General features: G+C 39.8%; 1 protein-coding gene across 1 annotated transcript; it reads right to left on the reverse strand.

Moving 5' to 3' along the window:
• LOC127417742 (equilibrative nucleobase transporter 1-like) lies at nucleotides 1-26,009 on the reverse strand. Its single transcript, XM_051657937.1, has 12 exons — nucleotides 25,780-26,009; nucleotides 25,567-25,696; nucleotides 21,538-21,584; nucleotides 21,373-21,449; nucleotides 19,236-19,328; nucleotides 18,493-18,632; nucleotides 17,049-17,179; nucleotides 11,278-11,421; nucleotides 10,978-11,085; nucleotides 3,666-3,852; nucleotides 2,213-2,336; nucleotides 1-1,623 (listed from the first exon to the last, which is right to left on the reverse strand). Exons 1-12 carry the CDS (start codon nucleotides 25,964-25,966, stop codon nucleotides 1,504-1,506), a joined length of 1,488 nt encoding a protein of 495 aa, XP_051513897.1. The 5' UTR covers nucleotides 25,967-26,009; the 3' UTR covers nucleotides 1-1,503.
• Nucleotides 26,010-26,165: the final 156 nt, after the last annotated feature.

The following is a 26,165-nucleotide window of genomic DNA, read 5'->3' on the forward strand; positions in this document are numbered from 1 at the left end:
TTTTGGAAGAGAGAAAAAATTTAGTGAAGAGAAAAGAAAAAATTTTGGAAGAGAGAGAAAAAAAACTTTTAGGAAGAGAGAAAAAAAAATTAAGACTTAGTGTCTCAGTTCCTTCCTGAGCCTATTTTTTTTTTTTTCTCCACCTTGCGGTTCAGAGCTTCCGTATAATACTGATACATCTGAAGAAAAAAAAAAAAAACGTCTTTCAGCCAGCAGATCATTAACACTACTGTTAAACGGTTATGAGCACTATGTAATTCCTTCAGTGTCCAACAGAGGGCTCAAACAACCATACAAATTCACATGAACAGGTAAACATTGGTCGAGAAGGAAATTTAGACGTTTGTGCACATGTACGGAGTTAAGTGCGCATTACTAGTAATAGCAAGTTCAAGATACACTGAATTTATACCAGTTTGACAATACATTTGCAGAGATTTCTCCCCTGTTTGGTTGAAATCTCCATGTCATCATATTCTAACAGGGATCCCTTATGATTATCCCTACTCTAGTAGTCTTATAACTTTATATCATCTTTTATAACGTTTATATTTATATAAATGTTTATCTTTATAACTTTTATTTTTATCTTTATCAAACTTTTTGAAAGCAGCCATTATTTCTGCAATTCCGTTTGGTGTCGCTATAGACACCAGAATTACATACTTCAACTTTAAAAGGAAAAGTTCACCCAAAAATGACACTGCTCTTATCATTTACTCACCCTTATGCCCTCTCAAACTTGTATGATTTTCTTCAAAAGGTATTTTGATAGATGTATGATGTCCCTATAATGTAAGTCAATGGGGTCCAAAACGTTTTTCAAAAAGGACATAAAGACAGCATGAAATTAATCCATACAGCACAAGTGGTTTAATACAAGTCTTCTGAAGCGATATGGTTTTGGGTGAAACACAGACCAAAATTTAAGTCCTTATACACTATAAATCTTAAATCAGCAGTCTAGGCGCGACCATGAGAGAACACGGTTGTCTCACCCAATGCGATAATTCAATTGCTTCAGAAGACATAGATTAAACCACTTGAGATGTATGGATTACCTTAATTCTGCCTTTAAATCCAAATGAACTATTCCTTTAAAGTTTGCCATTACGAAACACATAACGGTGTATGTTCTTTGGCAAGAGCCTTTTACTAGAGCCTCTCAATATTTTCTTATTTGCGTATAATCTTCTTTTATGCGTGTGTATGAGTGTTCATAATGACATGCCTCCCTCCATATTGCAAAATCCAAGAGGCAGGGAGTGCGAGAATATTAGTAAAGAGGGTGGAGGGTGGCTGTTAAATTTCCTGCTGTAATATTCAGCACAGATAATAAACCGCATGCCTTCACAGGGTCAAGGGTCACGGAAAGGTTAGTAACACATTCCTTTCCATGATAGGAATGTTTTTGTCTCTTTTTGTTAAAGAAAAAAAAAACAAGTAACACAAAGCAGTTTTAAAAGTCAGAGGTCAGGCTGATATTCCCTTTGCAGAGTGGGCTTATGAAGAGGCACTGCTGTTGGTACTGGCTCGCTGGGCTGCTTGACGCCGGCAGTGCAGATAAACATAGAGAGGGTTGATGAAGGCCAGGAGACTCAGAACGGTCAGACCGATGTTCACCTGGAATAAAATCAGTTATTACAGTTCAGTCAGCACTACTAAACAAGCCTTTGTAGAGTGTCAGAACTCTACAAAGAAACATATATTGCATATATACCGAATTCTAATATGCTGTATCTACAGTATTCAATTCAAACAGATAGGTGCTTCTTTGTTGAAACGAAAACAGAGAACAATCTCGGTTTCAACAATCTCAGCTGAACCACAAGGCACATAACGATTATGCTGAATCTAGTAACGAGTATCCAAACAAATATTGACTTCGATTTAGGACTTAGGACTAGAGGGTTTTTCAAAGAGCAGCTGTATTGGATTTTAAAAGGTACCTCCCATTCTTCCTCCAAAAAGATAAATGAAAAAATGTTGGGCAGACAGGATAAGGTTTGAGAAACAAGCATCAAGGAAAGTACTGTATGAAGCCATGAAAATAGAAAAAAATAAGTAATATAAAACCAGGTATTTGTGTAGTATCTATGATATGTGCAAAAATGACCACCACTGGAGGGTTATTTTAACATTATTTTTCTATGTTTACTTTATTGTGAAACTGAAAAAGTGAAAGCGTGGTGGGACACATTTGGAGGCTTACATAGAGAGGATCTCCACCTAGTGGTCCTTTTATAAGGGTGAAGCAGGGATACTGGAGCAGAGACACCATGGCTGAGAGAGCCATCACCATTCCAAACAGCTTTCCGAAGTGTACTGGTGGAAACCTGAAAAAAAATTATTCACACACACATACATAATTAAACACAAACACCCATCACCCAATCATAATGCTTTCTCCTTTAATTAGGGAAGCACAATATACTGGTGACTATATTGGTATCGGCCACAATAAATGTTAAATATTGGTCTGATTAGGCCGATACTTAGGGCTGTCGCAATTATGAAGTTTGGCTGACGATTAATTGTCAAACAAATAATTGCGATTATGACTATTAATTGTCTCTTTTTGGGCTTTTACGATTAATTGTTATTTAAATTGTCCTATTTCTTAAGCTGCATGTGTTCTTCATTCACCTTAAGAAGTCATTTGTACATCTTTGACTTCAAATATATAAATAAAATAATAAAACAGGGATATATGATTTCCATTCAAGGCTTTAAAAACTTACGAACTAATGAATGACATGAAAAATTTCATTTAAATACTTAAAATATGTCCCTCTTTTTGGTCCACTTTAATTTTGGTCAATTTTACATTTACACTGTTGTTTTTGTAACTCATAAAACTTTACTTTTTTTTTTCTTTTTTTTTTTTCAACAATATGAATATATATCTTATTATATTTAGATAATATTTTATTTTATTAAATTATATTAAGCAACAGTAAAATATTTCGGTCCTAATTTCTTCACTTTCACACATTGTTTTAATGCTCATTGATTAAACCCACGAGCCTTTATTTTTCATGAAGCAAAACCTTTGAGATTTCGTCATTTTACTACTCCACAGAAAGTGTAAGCATGCGTCTCCTTCTCTGTGTCATTGTGTGTCATTAACATTGTGAATGCCCAATTCCCAGTGCGTTTAGTGGCAATTACATCTTCTAGCGCTTCTTCATGACGCAATGGCTCAAATGTGAGTGTTACCACCTTGTGGACCCATTAAGTAATGCAAATAATTCCATGCGCATGCACATTCTGCACATTAAGAGTATATGCGATTAAAAAAAATCAGGTCGAGCACTCTGCTGTTGACGTCACGTCCTGTACGCAGATGCCTAATGTTTGCATCTAACCGAAGTATACTTTGGCCTTTAAAAGTTTACTTTTAGCTGTTTTTACTCCGCTTACATTTAGGTTTATGGTTGGGGTTTGGGTTAGAGTTAATAAAATACAGTTTGCATTCCTGTTGACTTTATTACATTATTTTCAACTAAAAACAACTCGCTTTTGGTGTTTATTGTCGGAGTGCGGATCATTCCTTCAATGTATTAAGAATGCCAAATGGTTCGATGTACCCAAAAAATATAAAAGCAATATACTGTAAGATGATAGAGCGCGTTGTAAAAAGAACTTTGTTTTTTATGACTCACGCCACACTGATGAAGGCAGCATTTCCTCCGTAGAGGAATGATCTGTTCAGGACCTGAAGGATGAAGGTGAGGTACTGCAGAGGGAGGATAGGTATGGCGGCACACACTGAAAACAGCAAACACTGAAGTGCAGTCAGTGACAGGGACAGAACGGCTGCCTTCAGGTCAGCTTCCTGCTCACTCTGTCCTGCACAACACAAGATAGGGAAGAGAAAAGATTATGGTTTAATGGTTTTATTTATAAGAAGAGAAACTAAAGAGAAAAAGTTGGTCATTAAAATTGAGAAGTTTTATTGGATTTCTATTTTTATTTTTTTCCCCTTGAGGTCCATTTATTATGTTAATGGTTTTCCCACACCAAACCCAACATTAAAATGTATTTGTTCATGAGCTTTTTCATGACCACTCTCTGACCCTTGGAATTAAATGTGCTGCTGTACCTTTAAGAGTTATGTGTAAATGCCCTCCTTGCATGTGAAATGAGAAAAGGCACTTTGCTGCATTTACTCACAAACTGTGGGTTTGCTATTAGGTCAAATATAGTTTGCACCAGGGGTGGACTGGCCATCAGGAGCACTGGGAGTTTTCCCAGTGGGCCGCTGGGTAATTTAGGCCGGCGCGTTGATACGCAAGTACCGCCCATCCTACGGGCGAAATATGCAGCCGCCCTGGGCTCCAACATGCCCATGCGGACCCCATTACAGAGCAAATATTCAATGGACTCTATAAAGAAAAGCTGATACAATGGCTTTAATTTTGAAAAAAACAAATAACTTTTATTTTGAAATTACTTGCATATTGTAGCACATCTCCGTTTGTGCGCATTAACATCCATACCTCATGTGGACCTCATTTTTTGACATACACATCACAATAATTTTGACAAGATGACATATTAAGATGAGCTCTGAATAATCAAAAAAATGACAAATAACTGCAAGTGACAACAAATACAATATCAGCAGCGTATATAAAATCTACAAACAGTAAAGCTATGAGCAGTACGTAGTCATTTGCATAATTTATTCATACCGCAGGTAGCTGAAGTGCGGATTGCTGAATAATGCTCACGCCTGATAAAAATATTACTTTGTGGCTATTTAAATCTTTGAGGCTTACTTTGTTTAAATGATTGCAGAAAAAGCATTGGGCTTTTCACTTTTTCTCAAGAATGATCTGGGGAAGGAATTAAATCACTGTAGATATAAAGACGCAACAAACTCACATAGAGTGAAAACATGAGCAATTAATTTGCAAAATATCTGCAAAGATCTACACTTTAAGAGGTATGTTTATTTTATTTTTTTTACATACAGTATATTTATATTTGTTTATATTTATATATGTACATATTCTGGCTAACTTTGTTTTCATTGATTTTTTAAAATTAACATTTACACAGTTATGCGAGTAATTGACATGAAATTTTAAGCATTGTCATCAGGGTCCTGCTGTGTGACACTATCCTCATCTAACTATTTTAAACATCATTTTATGATCTTTTATAACTATATATAATATATTATTATTATACTTGTAACCTCATATTAACTAAGACAATAGTTTATTTGCATTTCTAGAAAAAAGTTGAAAGGTGATTAAGATGTTTATGCTGACTTGTCACAGCGCATAAAATACACATTTTCCCTTGAACTTTCATGTACATTTTAACCTAACATCTGTATGTTGGGAAGAACGTTTTCGGACATGTTATTTGTCTGAGCTATAAAGTACTTATTTTTAGTGCTTTCTCTAAAAAAAATCCAGTTTCATATGTTTTAAAGTTATGGCAATTTTTGCATTGTGGGGCCCGTTGTCATGACTAGCAGTTAATAGAAATGTCTTTTGTAGTTTTTTTTTTACACAAAAGTGTGAAATTGAGCCGGAAAATGAAATCAATGAGCTAGTATGTTATGGTTTGGTGTGGTGTGTTGCAGGCTGGGTTTGGTGGGCCGCTCTGGACAAGAAAGTCCAGGGCCACTTTTTAGCCCCAGTCTGCCCCTGGTTTGCACTGCCCCATCCTTCAATACCAGACTTTTGCTAAAGCCTGCAATACATGGTGCCAGGTTCATGAAACAATATGGGTTATTGCCAATTTTACCACTTCGGTGCCATGATGACGCAATGCCAACAAACCTTAAAACCCTAAAATGACTATAAAAATTACGATTTAAACAACATTATAGCTCAAATCATACATGAGTTTTAACAGAAGAATTAATGTAAGTTCTTTTATAAAATTATAAACATCACATTTCTTGAAAAAAATGTACCATTGTAAGTGCTTCGCTGCAGCCCAGATTTTTGCTATTTTATTTTTTTTTAGAAAAGGAGGGACAAGTCGAAATAATTTATGCGGTAAATCAACATTATGCCACAAATGCTGTCGATTGAGCTTTACTTATCCACCTTCTTCCTACGTCACGTGATGCTTAGCGTGAAATGTGGGCGTTACTTCCGTTGTCATGTTAACAGCTGTTGTTGCGGCGTTCGTCCATTCATTCTTTCATTGCGGTGTTGGGATTTTAAGGAGAGCATGTATGATTTCATGAGGACATACATCAATCACCATATCAGTGTGTTACTGAATGATAATAAACTGTAAAAAAAAAAAAAAGTAATAAAGACAAGGAAAGCGCAAATTAAACCGGTGTGCTGTTTCTCCCAGATGCAGTTGAGATTTAATCTAAGCACAAACGCAACATTTCAAGCATAATTATCGGTTGTTTTAGTGAGTACCTGTGTTAGTCAAACTTCAGATGTGTGTGCTTGTACTTATCACCCTGCATGATCAGACCGACACACTGAGGAAGAGCCATGAAGTTCTCGTCCTTGGGTATGTAATTGCTTTTTCAAGTTTTCAATTTGGATGGTTATTTCCTTTTAAATCCACACATAAATTTAAACTTTTGTTCAGCAGGTGATTGACTGGTGAGAGGTGGTGCTTCACCGCCATCCGGGATGCATCATGACGGCGTTTTAAACCTCAAATGCAATGTGATTTTTGACTACCTCTGTATGTGTTTTTGTGATCCAAATCACAAAACATTTTGCACCCCATTTTGTCACAGCTCCGGTGAGTTTGTTGGTTTGCTCTGTGTGTTTTGTTATTTTCTCTCCCTCATGTTTTGCAGGCACTGCTGGCATATATGATCGGTGTTTCCATGGGAACATTGATTGTTCACTTATCGCATGTCGGGAGAGTGATTGACTTCCAGTCTGCTGGGCGCTGTTCTCTGCACCTCTACGCTTCAAGAGAGGATTTCTACGAATCTGCTCCTGACTTCCACAATGCATACACTGGCCTACAAACACACTATTCACGGATTTGCCTATTGTGCGGCCACTGTGCACACACATCCACAGACTCCTCCCCGATACTGCAGCCAGTTCCGGGATCCTCAGTCTTCACCAGCACAGCTGAAGTGAATATTTATTGTTAATAAATCCTTTGAACTGTTCCTCTGCTCTTGGGTCTTTTTGTTTCGCTCTCACTTTCTGACAGAACAATCTAGTCAAGTATGGACCCAGCGGAGGAGCCTACTCTTTGCTCCGCCCCCTCTCAGCAGGGAGCTTTACTGGGATGTCAGCAGGATCAGATCACCGCATCTAACCGGGCTCTGGAGATGATGGCGTTGCAGCTTGCTGAGCTCACCTCTGTCGTTCAACAACTCCAGATGTTGGCCCCACTCAGGAAGCACCCACACCGGCTCTGGTGGTTCCCCACGTTTCTGGACGCTCAGAGGCTCTTATCCCTCCTCCAACCCCGTTCTCAGGTGAGGCGGGATCCTGTAGTACATTCCTTTCGCAATGTTCCCTGTTCTTCATGTTACAGTCCTCCGCTTTCCCATCGGAGACAATGAAGGTTGCTTGTGTGATCACTCGCCTCACCGGAAGGGCCGGTGAATGGGGGACTGCCATGTGGGACAACAAACATCCCTGTTGCACCTCTTTTCACGCCATCTCCACGGAGCTCCGCAGAGTTTTTGATCACTCGGCTCAAGGTCGGGAGACGGCGAGGGTCTGATCTGGACTGTCTCAAGGAGTCTCAGATTGTGCTATTTTTACCCTGGCTGCTTCTTGTGAGTGGAACGGCCATGCCGTGTGGGACCGGTTTGTGCATGGGCTTTCCGACGACATCCAGGATGAAATCTATCCTTTGGATTTGCCTCCACACTTCGATGATTTGGTGGATCTGGCTGTCCGAGTCCATCAATGTCTGGCCGTTACCACTCTCCACCTACCCGAGTGGCTGGCCATCCTAGCCGGTCCACTACTTCGGACAGGTCACCAGAATCATGGCCCGACACTGAGCCCAAGCAAGTCAAAAGAACTCATATTTCACATAAGGAGAAGCAGCGACGTCTCATTCATGGACAATACTTTCATTGTGTCCGGTCTGGTAATTTCTCTGCTTCCTGTCCAGTTAAAAGTCACCGCTCGTCAGTAGGAAGTGGGTCGCAGGTCTATTCGGACTGGGTCATGAACAGCATGGAAAGAACAATGCCATGGTTCTCCCATTGAAGATATTTCGGTGGCCGTCCATGTGATAGCCTATTTAGGACTGCCGAGGCAGATTTAATGATAATCTCGCAATCAGCTAAAGGCTTCTCATCTGCACTTTCGCATAAGTGTAATGGAACCAGCTCGCGATCATGATATACTCTTCTTTCTGGCGCTCGCGTGCAACAACCGGGCTTCCCTCGACATTGCGGAGCACAGACCTCAAAACTGATGTGACCAATTCTAGTGAGACTTTTCTAGTTTAAAGCATTACAGAGGAAGTCAAGTCTAACCTCTCAAACAGTAGGCAGCCCTGACATGCCAAACAGCACTGAGGAGGAAAAGAGCAACACTGTGCTATGCGCAAATTTTTTTTTCATTATACATCATCACCTTTACAAAATTTTCATGATTTTACATGAGTAAAAGTAACTTATATTTTGACAAAATGTTATAGTTTCTTATGAAATAATCTAAAGATAGAATCTATTAGACCTCATTTTATATCAACAGTGGCATTTGTAGTTAAAGTTTCAAGATGTGTTTCAGCTAGTATTTATATAATTTGTTATTATTATTACTATTATTTAAGACTAGCTACACTGACCTAACCATGGTATTGAGGAGCCTTTCCTCCCGTGTAATATGCATGTTCTGTTTGAATTATATTTGAAATTAGGAAACAAACAGGATAATAATGACCTCATATAAGTAAATATGCTCTTCAATTTTTAAAAGGGGGGAGAGAAAACTTCCTGTCGCTTTTGTTGTTGACATCAACAACAAAAATAATGTCACTTGATGCATGTCCTTGTACTTGAAAACCATGAACAAAACTATGCAACATAAAAGGAAATGCGACCCAAGATACATTAAATACAGGTTACGTTTTTAATATGGTGGGTCGCCACTTGATTTCCATTGTAAAATCTGGGTCCTCAAGCAAAACCAGTTGAGAACCACTGAGTTAAAGGTACAGACAGGAGCAGTCTGGCTGCGCTGTCGCACACCTACAGTATATGTTAATTGTTAATAATCATAGGACATTACTTTAAAAGCTCACACAGCTGATGTTATTTTTCATTTAGTAGTTAATTTAACATGATATGCTAACATGTAAACTAACATGCTTTAATTATATAACATGTTATAGTTACATGCTATTTTTTTTAATCATGTTTATAATCCGGTTTATTATTATAATTCTGTTAGCTTTCTTATTTATTCTATTTATTTTCAAAAGGGAGACTTTTTTACATATACTACCATTAAAAAAAAATGGTTTCAAGTTTCAATTATAATAAAGCGTTTGTTCAACCCAAAAACCCTTCCGTTTTCACTCCTTTAAGGGTCATTGTAATTGATAATAATAATTGTGTAATACTGGATACCGTGAAACCGTGATATTTTCTGAGATGGTTATTGTACCATGAAAATCTCATACCATTGCAACCCTAGTCCTTACTGATTGTCGCACTGTCTTAACTCTGCTGTCTCCCCTGTCCAGCCTTGTGTTTCATTGCAGGATGAACCGGCAGATTTATCCGAAGTACCATTGACATACCATGATTTGAGGGCGGTGTCCAGCCGGTCCCGCAACGTGACCCTTCCTCATCGCCTGTACGACTGTGCGATTCATTTGATTCCTGGCACCTCGCCTCCTCGGGGATGGCTGTATCCTCTCGGCTCCCGAGAGGGAGGCCATGAACAGGTATGCCATGAACAGGTAACCCTAATATCAATGATTCTCTGTCAGCCGGTCTCATCCGCCCTTCCTTGTTGCCAGCAGGGGCATGGTTCTTCTTCGTGGAGAAGAAGGATGGCTCGCTTAGACCCTGTATAGATTATCGGGAGCTGAATGACATCAAGGTGAAGAATCGCTATCCTTTGCCGTTGATGTCCTCAGCTTTCAAACTCTTGCAGGGAGTGTCCGTCTTTCGAAGTTGGACTTATGCAACGCTTATCACCTTGTCCAGATTAGGAAGGGGGATGAGTGGAAGACAGCTTTTAACACCCATAGGGGGCACTTTGAATATTTGGTCATGCCTTTCGGATTGGTTAACGCCCCTGCCGTCTTCCAGGGGCTCGTAAATGACGTGTTTGGAGACTAGCGAATATTTATTGTTAATAAATCCTTTGAACTGTGCCTCTACTCTTGGGTGTCTTTGTCTCGCTCTTGCTTTCTGACACTTTACAAATGTATTTAGCGCTGACCATTTGCGATCAGATCATCCGAAATGCGTCTTATTACCGGCTGTAAACAGGGTCTAAAATGACTGCAGCCAGAGCTAGGGAATGCTATAGAACGGCTTCCAGCGGAAGTCCCACCCACATTAGTTTCCCTAGTAAGACCCCCAGGAAAAAGGTGGATATTGAACCCGAAATATTCCTTTAAGAACTGGCAAGTTAAATAGAATTCTAACTGAAATTGCTATTGCTATTGCTAAGAGATCAAATAGGATTCTAGAATTAAGATGTTTCTGTAATACGGCCCCTGAACAACAAATAGCTATAATTTAGAAATAAATGTGGGTGGTCATGCATTAATGTTATCCTGCTAATGTCAGAAAGCTGCATTTTGTTCATTTTGGCAGCTTAAATTTAAATAAATGGGCTTTTTAGCCTAATTTTAATTTCAATAAATTGTATTTTTGTAAAAGGTTGTGATTTCTGAAATGTACAGTATGTTTTCGTAGTAAAGTTTTATACTAATATACTACTTTTATCTCAAAAACCATTAATGGAAAATTAAACCTCATGATGGTCTCATGACCCCCTTAAGGAAATGTATGCCTGTTTATATACTGACCTGGTTCCCGTTCTTTTCCCTTGTGGCGGTCCATGATAAGGCCGTTCCAGGGGGCACACAGGATACCACACAGCTGAGTGAACGCAAACGCATTTGTATATCTGCTCACTGTATGCAAAAACAATAAGAATGTTAACAGCAAGGAAAATGTATATAACACATTTCAAGCTCATGATACACACATGACACAGCTTGAGGTGTTAGCATGCATATCTCTACGTATACATACTGCCCACAGGCATGGGTTGACCTGCACATAAATAGCTGGAAATGATAACACTGTATGTGTGTACTGTATACCAAGGCCTGGATCTCCACCAGCAAGATGATTTAGCATATGGTTTAAAGTCCCAATGAACAAGTAGTGTCTCAGCTGCATCACAGAAAGCCACAGCATATGCCACATAAAGAACCAGGACAGGAAACAGCTCTTGAAGCCTTGCTCTGATGACAACACATACATGCATTGTGTTAATAGACTTAAAACGGTCACACTCGAAGTGCTTTTTTAAACCATGACAAACAATGTAATGCTAAACCATGTGACTTTTGTTCTTTAGAAATAAATTGAGAAATCATAGTGAAATTCTGTTTCGTAAGCAATATTTTATATATCATCTTTTCATGAAATATAACCATTTAAATAACGAAAGGTGAAAAAAGCACAGTGAAAGTGCTTAATAGTTTTATTAGTTAATACTTTTGACTGTCGGCATGAAGTCTGGTGTACATTGTAGCTTATTCTGACCAAAAACTACCGAGATACTATTAATCTTTGTTTTTTTTTTACGTGAATGGTCAATCTTTCAAAGTGTACTCCATTTGACTGTGCACGCATTCACAAGTGGATGATGCATGCACGCTACGACTGCTATGCAATACCGGACTATGGCTAAGTTCGGAATTGCATACTATTCATACTTTTCTGCCATAGACCAAAAATCACTGAGATACTATTAAAGGGATAGTTCACCCAAAAATAAAAATTCTCTCATCATTTACTCACCCTCATGCCATCCCAGATGTGAATGACTTTCTTTCTTCTGTAGAACACAAACTAATTCATTTTTTTAAGACTTTAGAACAGGGGTCGGCAAACCAATGGCTTGAAGAGGCACAAGTGGCTCTTTGTTAAAAAAAATCAAGCGGATCGCTGGGTGTCTCACCATTCAACGACACATGATCATTTAAAACTTTCTAGGAGATAATTTTCCTGCAGAAAGTGTGGGTGCGATTGGAAAGCTTGAACTCAATGACAATGTTTTGATTTCCTTTCTCCCAAATTTGTCACAAATTAACACCCGCCAAATGCAGATTTTTCATGCAGAGTACTTTGCTGATGTACCAGCCACTGTGGAGGGTGACCTGTAAGACTTCTCGGAGTGATATATGACAAGAAATTAGACACAAAAACACGCATTTGACGAAACGTGTGTTTTGAAGAACAGATGAAAGAAAAGCCGGTGATGCGCATCTGATTTGATATATGTGCGCAGTGAGCTCTGCTGTTCACAGTGCAATGAAAACACTTCTCCAAGGCACACACATGCATGTAGTTCTGGGCCTCATTTCCCATTAACTTTTGATTTGAGCTGTTAAGAGCATTTTCTACGAGCGATTTTACGAACGTTCGTTATTTTTTATGTGCGCCCAGGGTGTGAAATAGCACCCTCCACCCGCCAAATGCGATGAGGCTCAATCCAGTTCGCAAGCTCCTCGTCCAGATGCATGTATTTCATTCGCGAGTAATGTTGCTCATCTACCCGCAACAGGCAGGCGACCTGTAAGACGTCTCAGAGTAGCACATGATGTTAGACACAAGACACGTGCTTAAAGAAACGTTATTATATTTTATTATATAAAAACAGTCAAAAGAAAAGCCGTCATTACTTGTGTAGGATTCGCTGTTTGTTCAGAGGCATGCAGAGTGAGCCTGTCTCGTGGAACACGCGCATGTAAAGAGTTATCACTCCTTTTTCTGTTTCAATCATCTGAAAACATTTTGCAAGAATAATGTAATCTATGAGAATGCTGCAAATGATCTCCGATCATCTCAGGAGGTGCAGTGAGTTTCGCTTTATTCCCACGGAGCAGTTCGCTCTTACGCATTGTGAACGCAACTCAGGTTTAGTAACATATATTTACTGTATATATACACCGATCAGCCACAACATTAAAACCACCTGCCTAATATTGTGTAGGTCCCCCTCGTGCCACCAAAACAGCACCAACCCGCATCTCAGAATAGATGTGGGTTGAGATGCTATTCTTCTCACCACAATTGTACAGAGCGGCTATCTGTTCCTGTAGACTTTGTCAGTTCGAACCAGTCTGGCCATTCTCTGTTGACCACTCTCATCAACAAGGCATTTCCATCCACAGAACTGCCACTCGCTGGATGTTTTTTTTGTTTTTGGCACCATTCGGAGTAAATTCTAGAGACTGTTGTGTGTGAAAATCCCAGGAGATCAGCAGTTACAGAAATACTCAAACCAGCCCGTCTGGCACCAACAATCATCCATGCGATTATCTAATCAGCCTATCGTGTGGCAGCAGTGCAGTGCATAAAATCATGCAGATACGGGTCAGGAGCTTCAGTTAATGTTCACATCAACCATCAGAATGGGGAAAAAATTTGATCTCAGTGATTTTGACCGTGGCATGATTGTTGGTGCCAGACAGGCTGGTTTGAGTATTTCTGTAACTGCTGATCTCCAGGGATTTTCATGCACAACAGTCTCTAGAATTTACTCCAAATGGTGCCAAAAACAAAAAACATCCAGTGAGCGGCAGTTCTGTGGACGTAAAACAATATCATCTCAGAAGATGCCCATTGTGCCTCTGCTGGGTCCACTAGTGGCTGGATTGTTCTGTCATGGAACGGGGTGTTTAAAGGAAGGACCCAATCGCAGATGGCATCAACAAGCTTTTTATTTAAAATACAAAACAAACATAACAAAAATCTCACAAGGGAGAAAACAACATTAACAAAACCAACTGAAAAAAAACACGAAGATCGTACAGACAGGGAAGAAAACCACCAATGAGTGAAGACAATCCAGCACAGGACATCAAACACGAGGAGCTAATAAAGGGAGAGAAATCAAACAGGCTATAATGGGGAACAGGTGAAACCAATAAACTAACAGACAAGGCGGCGGGGTGTGACTGAGAGACACGTGGCAATACAGAACTAAACAAAGCCATGCGCTCACACAGACACAACACCCGAATGACACGAGCGCATATCACCAGAGACAACGTCAACATGCGCTCATGCCAACTGACAAACAAGACGGCATGTTTGTGCGAGGGCTCGGCCACAGTTAAACAGGCAACCAAGACCGAAGCGGCTGAACCCCAGCACAACATAACAATGGATCACGGCTCGGACACACAGCGCAACGCGAGCACAATGCAAAGCGCGCCCGAGGTCGCAAGAGACAAACACAAAACAACTGACACTAGTGCATGCCTCAAGATGACATAAGAGCAAAGCACTCATGCCAATAACTAACAAGACAAGAGAATGCATGGCTCGCCCTTTTGGCACATAGACTAGACAAGACACAAAACAAGGATGTCAGAGCTCAGCCACAAAGACAGCAAAACACAATCAACATACAGGTGCATCTCAATAAATTAGAATGTCGTGGAAAAGTTCATTTATTTCAGTAATTCAACTCAAATTATGAAACTCGTGTATTAAATAAATTCAATGCACACAGACTGAGGTAGTTTAAGCCTTTGGTTCTTTTAATTGTGATGATTTTGGCTCACATTTAACAAAAACCCACCAATTCACTATCTCAAAAAATTTGAATATGGTGACATGCCAATCAGCTAATCAACTCAAAACACCTGCAAAGGTTTCCTGAGCCTTCAAAATGCTCTCTCAGTTTGGTTCACTAGGCTACACAATCATGGGGAAGACTGCTGATCTGACAGTTGTCCAGAAGACAATCATTGACACCCTTCACAAGGAGGGTAAGCCACAAACATTCATTGCCAAAGAAGCTGGCTGTTCACAGAGTGCTGTATCCAAGCATGTTAACAGAAAGTTGAGTGGAAGGAAAAAGTGTGGAAGAAAAAGATGCACAACCAACCGAGAGAACCACAGCCTTATGAGGATTGTCAAGCAAAATCGATTCAAGAATTTGGGTGAAATTCACAAGGAATGGACTGAGGCTGGGGTCAAGGCATCAAGAGCCACCACACACAGATGTGTCAAGGAATTTGGCTACAGTTGTTGTATTCCTCTTGTTAAGCCACTCCTGAACCACAGACAACGTCAGAGGCATCTTACCTGGACTAAGGAGAAGAAGAACTGGACTGTTGCCCAGTGGTCCAAAGTCCTCTTTTCAGATGAGAGCAAGTTTTGTATTTCATTTGGAAACCAAGGTCCTAGAGTCTGGAGGAAGGGTGGAGAAGCTCATAGCCTAAGTTGCTTGAAGTCCAGTGTTAAGTTTCCACAGTCTGTGATGATTTGGGATGCAATGTCATCTGCTGGTGTTGGTCCATTGTGTTTTTTTGAAAACCAAAGTCACTGCACCCATTTACCAAGAAATTTTGGAGCACTTCATGCTTCCTTCTGCTGACCAGCTTTTTAAAGATGCTGATTTCATTTTCCAGCAGGATTTGGCACCTGCCCACACTGCCAAAAGCACCAAAAGTTGGTTAAATGACCATGGTGTTGGTGTGCTTGACTGGCCAGCAAACTCACCAGACCTGAACCCCATAGAAAATCTATGGGGTATTGTCAAGAGGAAAATGAGAAACAAGAGACCAAAAAATGCAGATGAGCTGAAGGCCACTGTCAAAGAAACCTGGGCTTCCATACCACCTCAGCAGTGCCACAAACTGATCACCTCCATGCCACGCCGAATTGAGGCAGTAATTAAAGCAAAAGGAGCCCCTACCAAGTATTGAGTACATATACAGTAAATGAACATACTTTCCAGAAGGCCAACAATTCACTAAAAATGTTTTTTTTTATTGGTCTTATGATGTATTCTAATTTTTTGAGATAGTGAATTGGTGGGTTTTTGTTAAATGTGAGCCAAAATCACCACAATTAAAAGAACCAAAGACTTAAACTACTTCAGTCTGTGTGTACTGAATTTATTTAATACATGAGTTTCACAATTTGAGTTGAATTACTGAAATAAATGAACTTTTCCACGACATTCTAATTTATTGAGATGCACCTGTAGGTGGCTGAACTCTGACAGTACCACCTATTAAAAAGTTCATAAGTACAAACTTTTCAGACACAATTCAGCAAGCAAAGCAGACTATTCAGTTGTCCAAAGTGCTATTAATTACCTCAATAAAACTTTTGAATATCTTTCAAAGATTTGATACCATTAACCCCACAAACATGGACAAATCCAGTACAAATTATTTATCTGAATCACTCACTGTAGACTTGTGGAATGTTAACAAATTTTTTTTTAATTTCTCTTTAAAAAAACTATGTCTCTTGGTAGTTGAAACTAGATGATTTCAACAGCTGTAACCACAGCTTTTAAGCACTGAAATTTTAGAGGCAAATTTGCGAAGCAAAATATAATGGACCGAATATTACCTGTTGAATAATAAAGATGAAATAAATAAATTAATATTTTGTAACTGAACTTTGGAAGGTGAACATTTATTATTGAACTTTTAATGATGAAATTTTGTAGGAAATGTTTCAATTGAAATATTCAAAGCTTAAATATACAACCATATGAAATTGCATCCCCAAAAAAATGCAAGCACTGTTAAAGCAATGCGTTTATTTTGCAATTAGTGCAATTCTGTGTGCTTTTTTGTTTTAAAGACTTTTGTCATAAAAATACTTCCATACCCATTTCAGATTCAGATTATATAAGATTCGATAATTCAACCCATTAGGGAAGCTGGGATAGAAAAATAGATCTTAATTAGTTTACTAACACTTTGTTTTAGAAGTACATTACATCAAATTATTTTATATTTAATATTGTTCAGATGTTTCAGGGGGTAGATCACTGGATCTGTCTGGTTAAACAGTCTATTGCCATCTCAGTGAATTATTGAGCACTTACCCATTTTGTCTGTGTTTTGGCCTTGGGCAGAATTCTCTTTAAATGGCATTTCCTCTTCAGTCTGTGAAGCCTGGATGTTGTTCTTTTCAGTCATTGCAATAGCATAATCCTGAGTCTCCCCACATTTCACACTATCACAGTAAAAGAGAGGCAGTAAATCCACTTTAACATTAAAAAAACACTAACAATAAATAAAAGAGGTCTCAAATGAAATGAAAAACTGTCTGTGTTTTCACCTTTCAAATGTATATACATTATATATAAATCAATCAACTAATTTTGCTACACTTTTCTTTTGGGATGTGCTAACTAGCCTGGACAATGTATTAAAGGGATAGTTCACCCAAAAATGAAAATTGTCTCATCATTTACTCACCCTGATGCCATCCCAAATGTGTATGACTTTCTTTCTTCTGCAGAACATGAATAAAGATTTTTAGAATATGTCAGATTTGTTGGTCCTCACAATGCAAGTGAATGGTGACCAGAACTCAGAAGGTTCAAAAAGCACAAAAAGGCAGCATAAATGTAATCCATATGACTCCAGTGGTTAAATCCATATCTTCAGAAGTGATATAATAAGTGAGGATGAGTCTTTTTTTTTTTTTTTTACTATAAATCTCTCCCTTTGACCTACCCCAACCAGTAGTTGGCTAAATGTGAAAGTGAAAGTAACTTCCACACCAGAATGTGTAAGTAAAATTGAAAGTGTATATTAACAGTAAAAAAGGACTTAAATATTGATCCGATTTCACCCACACCTATCATATCGCTTCTGAAGACATGGATTAAACCACTGGAGATGTATGAATTACTTTAATTTGGCCTTTATGTGATTTTTGGAGCTTCAAATGTCTGGTCACCATTCGCTTGCATTGTAAGGACCTACAGAGCCGAAATATTCTTTGAAACATCTTCGTTTGTGTTCAATAGAAGAAAGTCACACACATCTGGGATGGCATGAGGGTAAGAAAATTATGAGAGAATGTTAATTTTTGGGTGAACTACTCCTTTAATAAATAAAACATTCAAAAGAATTTTAGGTTATTTAAAAAAAATTTGCCCTCATAGTGGCATTGATGTTTGCAAATCTTGAATCTGTCTTGATGTGCATCACTTAGTCGATGGGATAAATCTTGTTCATTACCATTCACATTTCATTAGATAACTGAATGCTGTCATGAAATCCAAAGAAATTGAATAGATAATGTGAAACAAATGATAACATTTGATTGCTCATCCTGGTTTTCAATGTTTTCAAGTGGGCAAAGTTCTCAGATAAGATGCATATTATTCACAGCAGATATAAAGTTTTTTTTTAGAGGGCAAATATGAGATCTGCAGTTTTATATGTACTATATGTGCTGTTCCTAAGAAGGCACAGGCTTTGCCGTTTATTCATGTGTAAAGTGCTAAAGAAAGAGGTATGTAATTTGTAGTTTACCCGTAGGTGAAGTTCTCAGGGAGGGGGTATGGGATACGTGTACAAGGCAAGAGCACAAATGTACGGAACACATGAATGACACTGCAGCAGGACAGGAAGAGAAAAGACCCTCGCAGAGAGACACCATCCTCAAACAGCAGCTGAAGGAGAGAGAAGGGATCATCACCATCATGACAAAATCTTTACAGACCCAGTAATAGTTTTTATTATGTAGTTAAAGGAACAGTTCACCCAAAAAAATTATCATCATTTACTCACTCTCATGTTGTATGACTCTCTTCCTTAGGTGGAACACAAAAGATGTTTTAATGAATATCTAAGTCCATCTTTACAATACAAGCCAGTTGATAGTAACTCGCTTTAAAGCTTAAAAAAGGATCCATAGGTATCATAAAAGTAGTCTATGCAATTCATGCATCATATACCAAGTCTTCTGAAGGCATGCGACAGGTTTTGGTGAGAAACCACCCAAAACATTTTCAGTGAAAATCAGTGAAAAGTGGCATGTGAAAATGACTTGATTTTCATTTTGGGGTGAACTATTCCTTTAATGTTTATTTAAATAGTTAGAAATGGCATGAAAATTCTACAGTATACGTTATATATATTTTCTCTGCGGAGCACCTGCAATACATTTACAAACCACTGGTTGAAAACCTCGGCACTAGATTATTCTAATTCATTTTATGTCCTTTCAATCATCAGCAATGTCATCTTTTTATGATCAGTTATTGGCCTCTTACCTTGATGATGAGGAAGACTGCTGAGGAAGAGTCAAAAGCTCCATTATACATAGTGATTATAGTCGAGCGATGTTTGCCAAAGAGATTCCCCACCTGAATGGAGCAGATTGAGAGAAATATCGATTTTTACTTGATTATACGGTAAATCATATAACAAGACGTAGACATTATGTGTATTATCATCATTCCTATATCAGAGAAAACAGGATTTTCATTGCTCTACTGAAATAAACAAGCACTGTGTAAAGTGTAGATATACTCTGACTTTCAAAAACATAAAACTCCCCAGCCAGTTAACCAAGACAAGGCTTTAAAGAGAGGCTGTTTAAAAAGAGGATACGCAACAGCACACTGGCAACCCTTGAATAACTGGTAAGCCAATCATAAAATAAGTCATTTACATGTACAAGTCTTAAAGGTGCAGTAGCAAAAACAACGAAAGTCTAAAGGCCCCTGCACACTTCCTACGAAATCAAAGAACGAAAAGGGTGTGTCATTTAGAACAAAATCTGGCCCAAAAAAAAAAAAAAAAGTGTTTTTGAGTTCTTTTTGGTTATTCGTGACAGCTGGCCTGGATGAACTTTCAGGAAAACGTCTTACCGGCTGTTAAACACCTTACTGCCATTGGCACATGTCATCGTTAGGTGTGACCTGGAGCTCCACCAACTTTGAGGCTGACAGCCAATACCGTTCAGTCAGTTGAGATCAGTCAACATGAACACACCAGCGTGCAGTTATTAGCAAGCTGGTGCAAATTTACTTACATCTGATTAAGATGACTGAGGCATGAAGTCATTGATATCACATAATAATGTCATATTAGTTGATGTTTTTCATGTAGTCTTGAGCATCCTCAAAATTGAATGTACTTTACCTCTAAATGCGTCTGAATTTTCGCAAGCAGCATGTCATTGCTCAGCTGTTTCAACTTTTTTTTGGCTCTGAGTGAAGAACGAAGAAGCACTTGGCACTCTTGAATAAGCGGTAAGCCAATCATAAAAGAGGTAATTTTCATGTAGAAGTCTTAAAGGTACAACAGGACAAACAGTGCAAGTCTAAAGGTGTGACGTGGACCAGTGGCAGTAAAAAGTTGTTTAAGGTTCAGACATAGGGTGGGAAATGGCCATGCAAGACTACTTGACAGGAAACCTTGACTAACATTTTCAGTGGATTTGATTTTTTTATGTATTTTTTTTTTTTTAATGTGAAATCTAAAAATGTGAAATCTAATATCATGTTTACATGCATATTGTTAACGTCTTGTGGCTAAACTTTTGAAACAGTGAGTATTTTAACATTACAAAATCAGGCCCATTCACTTCCATAAGTGTCTCACTGTAACCCAGATTTTTGCTTTTTTTAAAGAAAGGAAGGAACGAGTCTAAATATTAGTGGTAATCAATATTATGCTACGAATGCACTGATCTTAACTTGTATTGAACCTGGAATATTCCTTTAACTTTATGTACCGTCTTTAAATTTGGGGTTCAGAGGCCACAATGATGTATGCTTGTAAAAATAATAATAGTCATTTAAATTCTTATTTTGACTACAGATTATTGTCATATGTTTTTCTGATCTATTAAAAAGCCAGTAGGCAGACATCATTGATGCTTTAACCCTTCCTTGTCTGACAAAGCATGCACTTTTCTAAAAATGTGACCAATTATCCAATATAGTAACATTGTTACAATAACGCATTGTATTTTAGTTTATTGTATTTTTTCCTACAAACAGACAACTCACAGGATTTAACTTCTACAGTGCGTACACCAATCACAGATTCTTAGATTTCCTTCCTTGCATTATGCAAGAAATGGAATATTTGTTCATGGAGGATATTCTATGAACGTCACGTTTAATAACGTTATTATTTAGAACCACGTCACATGTTATTGTTTATATTCAGTTTTTATAATATTAGGAAAAGTCATATAGTACCAACCTGACACTTCAGTGCTACTGTAAGTATGTTTGTGAGATTTTGAAGGGCCAAACAGAACATGACGGTTAAATCCAACCTACAGCACACTCATATCCTATTACAAATTTAGTGAAAAACTGCTTGAAGAACTCTGGCTGCTCATACATTTATTATTAGGTTTGAAGCATCACTGACCCCTGAAATATCCAGTACCTGAATATTGGTCACCAAGAACAGAATTCCCCCCACAGCAATGAAGGACAGAGCAGGAAAGAGGAGGATGGAGTTAGCTGCAGGAGTGAACATCAGTTAAGACCATAAACAAACTGAAATGTATCAATACACTGAAGGTCAAATAAATATACAAACTGTATTTACCAGGGCTTGAAAAGGCTATTAACAACATTCCTGTAGTGTAAACGGATCTGTAAAGTAAATCATAAAACAGCGAGAATACACTGTATGAGAATAGTTCAGTAAATGGACTATGTGAGAGAGGCCCTCAATGTTTTTCTGACTTCATTAAATTTCTCCGCCCTCCCTCACTCTCTCTCTCTGTGAAACATGTGGAAAGTGTTATACAACAGATTTAGCTGCCTGAGCTGTGAGATCACAGTTTCCTCCAAATGTATTTTGGACATTTAAGCCACATTTGCAAATGAAGTATTTGTATTAGATGGTAAAATATCAAACCAAGTGGCATCTGTCACAGAGCTAGACAGAGACCCAAGAGCAGAGGAACAGTTCAAAGGATTTATTTACAGTTCAAAATAATAACTTCAGCAGAGTTATGAGGAATACTCCATGATCAGCGCTCCCGCAGGCGATTGCTCGTGCCGTGACAGCGAGGAGCAGAGCCGTGAGAAAATCTCCGCTGAAGAGCAGCTGACATGCAGCAAACTGGAAGGCAACCACACTCCCGACACGCACGTAGAGACGGGCAACCAAACAGATATATGTGACAGGACCAACTAGGCAGAGAGAGTGAGGTAAGATACTTAACCAAACAGCTTTCTATAATGATAACACATAACAATCACTATAGACTACATTCAACAATCCAGACAAGAACATGACACACAAGGGGATTAAAATAGGCAGAAACAAACAAGGGACTGGTGCTACTCGTCAGCTGAAAGTTGGCATGATCAGCGTTCCCATGGAAACAATCAGGGTTCCCATGGAAATGCTGATTCCATTTGCCAGCAGCACCTGAAACACATGATGGAGAAAACGTCAACACACTTGAAACGACCACGGCGGTAACTCACAACCGGACCTGTGCGCTCGCACAAAGAACGTACACGAAACACAAGACAGACAGAGAATGATGATGTCACGGTCCCATCAGATAAAAACACAACCTGACAGAATGAAAGGAACGTGACATTACCGAAGAGCGCACAGCGGTAACTCACAACCGGACCCGGACCCGTGCACTCAAACAAAGACAGGACATGAAACACAAGACATGGGATGATGATGTCACGGTCCCATCTGGCAAAAACAAGACAAACAAAAAGAGCATTAACAAAGAACAGAAAACCCATGGTTGTGAGCACAAGCAGGGAAAGGGAAATGGCCTCCGTGGCCGTGTGCACAGACAGTGACAGGGGAACGAACTCCATGGTTGTGGGCACTCGCAGTGACAGGGAAATGACCTCTGTGGCCGTGGACGCTGGAAGCAGCAGAGGAACGGCCTCTGTGGCCATGGGCGCTGGTAGTGGCAGGGGAACGGCTGCCATAGGCGCTGGCAGCGGCAGGGAAATGGCCTCCATGGCAGTGAGCACTAGCAGATAAGGGGGAACAGCCTCTGTAGGCGCTGGCAGGGAACGGCTTCCGTGGCCACGGGCGCTGGCAGCGGCAGGGGAACGGCTTCCGTGGCCGTGAGCACTAACAGGGAATGGGGAACGACCTCCATGGCTTTGAGCGCTAGCAGGGAATGGGGAACGACCTCTGTGGCCATGGCCAGTGGCAGGGAGACAGCCTCCGTGGCTATGGATGCTGGCAGCTGCAGGGGAATGGCCTCTGTGGCCGTGGACACTGGCAGTGGCACGGCCTCCATGGCTGTGGACACTGGCGGCGGCAGGGGAATGGCCTCTGGAGCCGTGAGCGCCAGCAGGGAAGGGGGAACACCCCTGTGGCCACTGGCAGTGGTAGGGGAACGGCCTCTGTGGCCATGGACGCTGGCAGCAGCAGGGGAACGGCCTCTGTGGCCGTGGATGCTGTCAGCGACTGAGGAGCAGGTGCCCGGCTCCTCCTCTGCCTCCTCCTGGCGGTGATAGGTTTGTCAAACTAGACCAATCGGAAACTGCCACTTGGAAACCACTTCGACATCCATAACGTTCCCTTCGGCCTCACCTGAGAACGGGGCTGGAGGATTGGGGCAGGGCTTGAAATATCCAGAAACGGAGCCAGTGAGGACGCTTTCTGTGTAAAGCCGATATCGGGAGACTGGTGGAGTTGTTGTATGACAGAGGTGAGCTCAGCGAGCTGCGACGCCATCATCTCCAGAGCCCGGTTATTAGTGGAGATTTGATCCTGCTGATGTCCCAGTAAAGCTCCCTGCTGAGACAGGGTGGAGCAAAGAGTAGATTCCTCCGCAGGGTTCATCACGGCTGGATTGTGCTGTCACAGAGCGAGAGCGAGACCTCCGCTGAAGAGCAGCTAACACGCAGCAAACTGGAAGGCAACCACGCTCCTGACACGCGGGCAGAGACGGGCAACCAAACAGATACACGAGACAGGACCAACTAGGCACAGAGAGTGAGGTAAGATACTTAACCAAACAGCTTTCTATAATGGTAACACACAACAATCACTACAGACTATATTCAACAATCCAGACAAGAACATGACACACAAGGGGATTAAAATAGGCAGGAACAAACAAGGGACAGGTGCTGCTCGCCAGCTGAAAGTTGGCATGATCAGCATTCCCATGAAAACAATCAGGGTTCCCATGGAACTGCATGAGGGAGAAAACGTCAACACACTTGGAACAAAACATGGAGCATGAGTGTCCGGATCCCGACAGAGACCGAAACCGAACCAGACAGGAAGTCAGGATCCAGACACCATGCTCCGGACACGAACAAAACTGACTGAAGAGCGCACGGTGGTAACTCACAACCAGACCCGTGTGCTCACACAAAGAACGTACATGAAACAAGACAGAACATGGGGCGATAATGTCAAGGTCCCGTCAGACATAAACCCAACCTGACAAAGTGACAGGACCGTGACAGCATCTGCAAACAAATGCTGCATTTATTTGTTCATCACATTAACCATGGGAATTCTTTTTTAATTGCATGAACATTTGACAGCAAAAAGTGGCCAAAACTTTCACTGTGAACACCATATATTGTTTAATAATTTAAAATCTAACAAACTTCTTTTTGCTAAATGTTTACTTGAAAAGTGTGTATGTGCTTGCTTTTTTTTAAAATTTATTTTCTTATTAAAGGTGGTTTGATATTTTGTTATCTAATGCAATGGCATTATACATTTTTATGTGTTGCCTAAATGTCCACAGATCACTCGGTCCTGCCAAAAATGTCTCATTTTCTGCTATTCTTCTCACTCACACACTCAGTATCCTTTATATTACCACAGAAATCCAAGCATTTCTCCCTGCACTTCTCTAATCGCTTTGCATAAAACATACTGATAACAGGAGAATGGACACCACTTTCACAGTGCATATTGTTCACCTCTATTCTAAAAAACACTTCTCAAAATACCTGCATTTTGGAGATGGAGCTAAAGATAGAGGAGCACATCCATTACAAAAAACTACTGTGGCAATACCAAGGTACTGTGATGTATAAAATGAAATGTCATGGTATTTTGATATACACCATGGTACTGAAAGATTACCATATTTATTTACTATGGTATTTACATGCTACTCCAAGGTACTTCAAAGCATACCGTGCTTCTATGGTTTTCTTTACTAAAGACACATGCTTGAGAGACAGTACTGTGGCAGTGCCAAGTTACAATGATGGTATTAGATGGTAATACAATGGTATTTTGATATACACTATGGTACTGAATGATTACCATAATCATTTACTATGGTATTAACATGGTACTCCAAAGTACTTCAAAGCATATTATGGCGCTACCTGTGTTTTCTTTACCAAAGAAACACACTTTACAAACAGTACTGTGGAAATTCCAAGGAACAATGATGGTATTAGATGGTAATGCCATGATATTTTGATATATACCATGGTCCTGAATGATTAACTTTTTCATTTACTGTATGATGGTATTCACATGATCTGCCAAGGTACTTTAATGCATACCATGGTACTTTTCCAAATTAGCCAATCCAAAAAAACTTTAATAATACATCATGTCATCCAAACATCCACAAGAATTGAAACTTTGACTCACATTCCCAGTAGTCTGGCAACCGCGGTACCAAAGTGGTCAAAAAGGAAGCCGTTTGGCAGCAGGAGGAAGTTGTTCATGAAAGAGGCGATAGTAAAGATGAGGGAAAGCTGCTCATCCTGCCCTCTGCAATCTAGTACACAAATAAACATTACACAAACTACACACTTTCACAGGTGAGCACGCGTACTTCACTCATATGTATTTACATCTGACCTTCAATGATAGTTCCATTTACGGTGGCGTTCACACACAGATCACTGAAGTAGCCCTCGGTTTTCAGCACAAAGACCAGCGATGCCCAGCCAAACACGGCGCCAGCAAACCCCAAACATTCCATTAACCCTGAGACTAGAGTAAACCAGGAGCGAACCTTCTGCCAACCACCCTTACAGCCAAACATTTTGTCTTTCACTCAATCCTCTTTTCAAACAGCCTCAGCAAGCCTCCAGTGTCCTTAAAAGAAAAGATAAATAAGATAAACCCTCTCACTTTTTCTCTTTATGTGGATGCCTGAGTCTCTTTTCCCTCCCATCTTTTTCCAAATCCCTCCTCTTAGGCATGAAATTCATCAAACTGTCTGATTCAACACAGTAAGTAAA

The sequence above is a fragment of the Myxocyprinus asiaticus genome, chromosome 27, assembly GCF_019703515.2.
Source record: "Myxocyprinus asiaticus isolate MX2 ecotype Aquarium Trade chromosome 27, UBuf_Myxa_2, whole genome shotgun sequence".
Taxonomy (NCBI): domain Eukaryota; kingdom Metazoa; phylum Chordata; class Actinopteri; order Cypriniformes; family Catostomidae; genus Myxocyprinus; species Myxocyprinus asiaticus.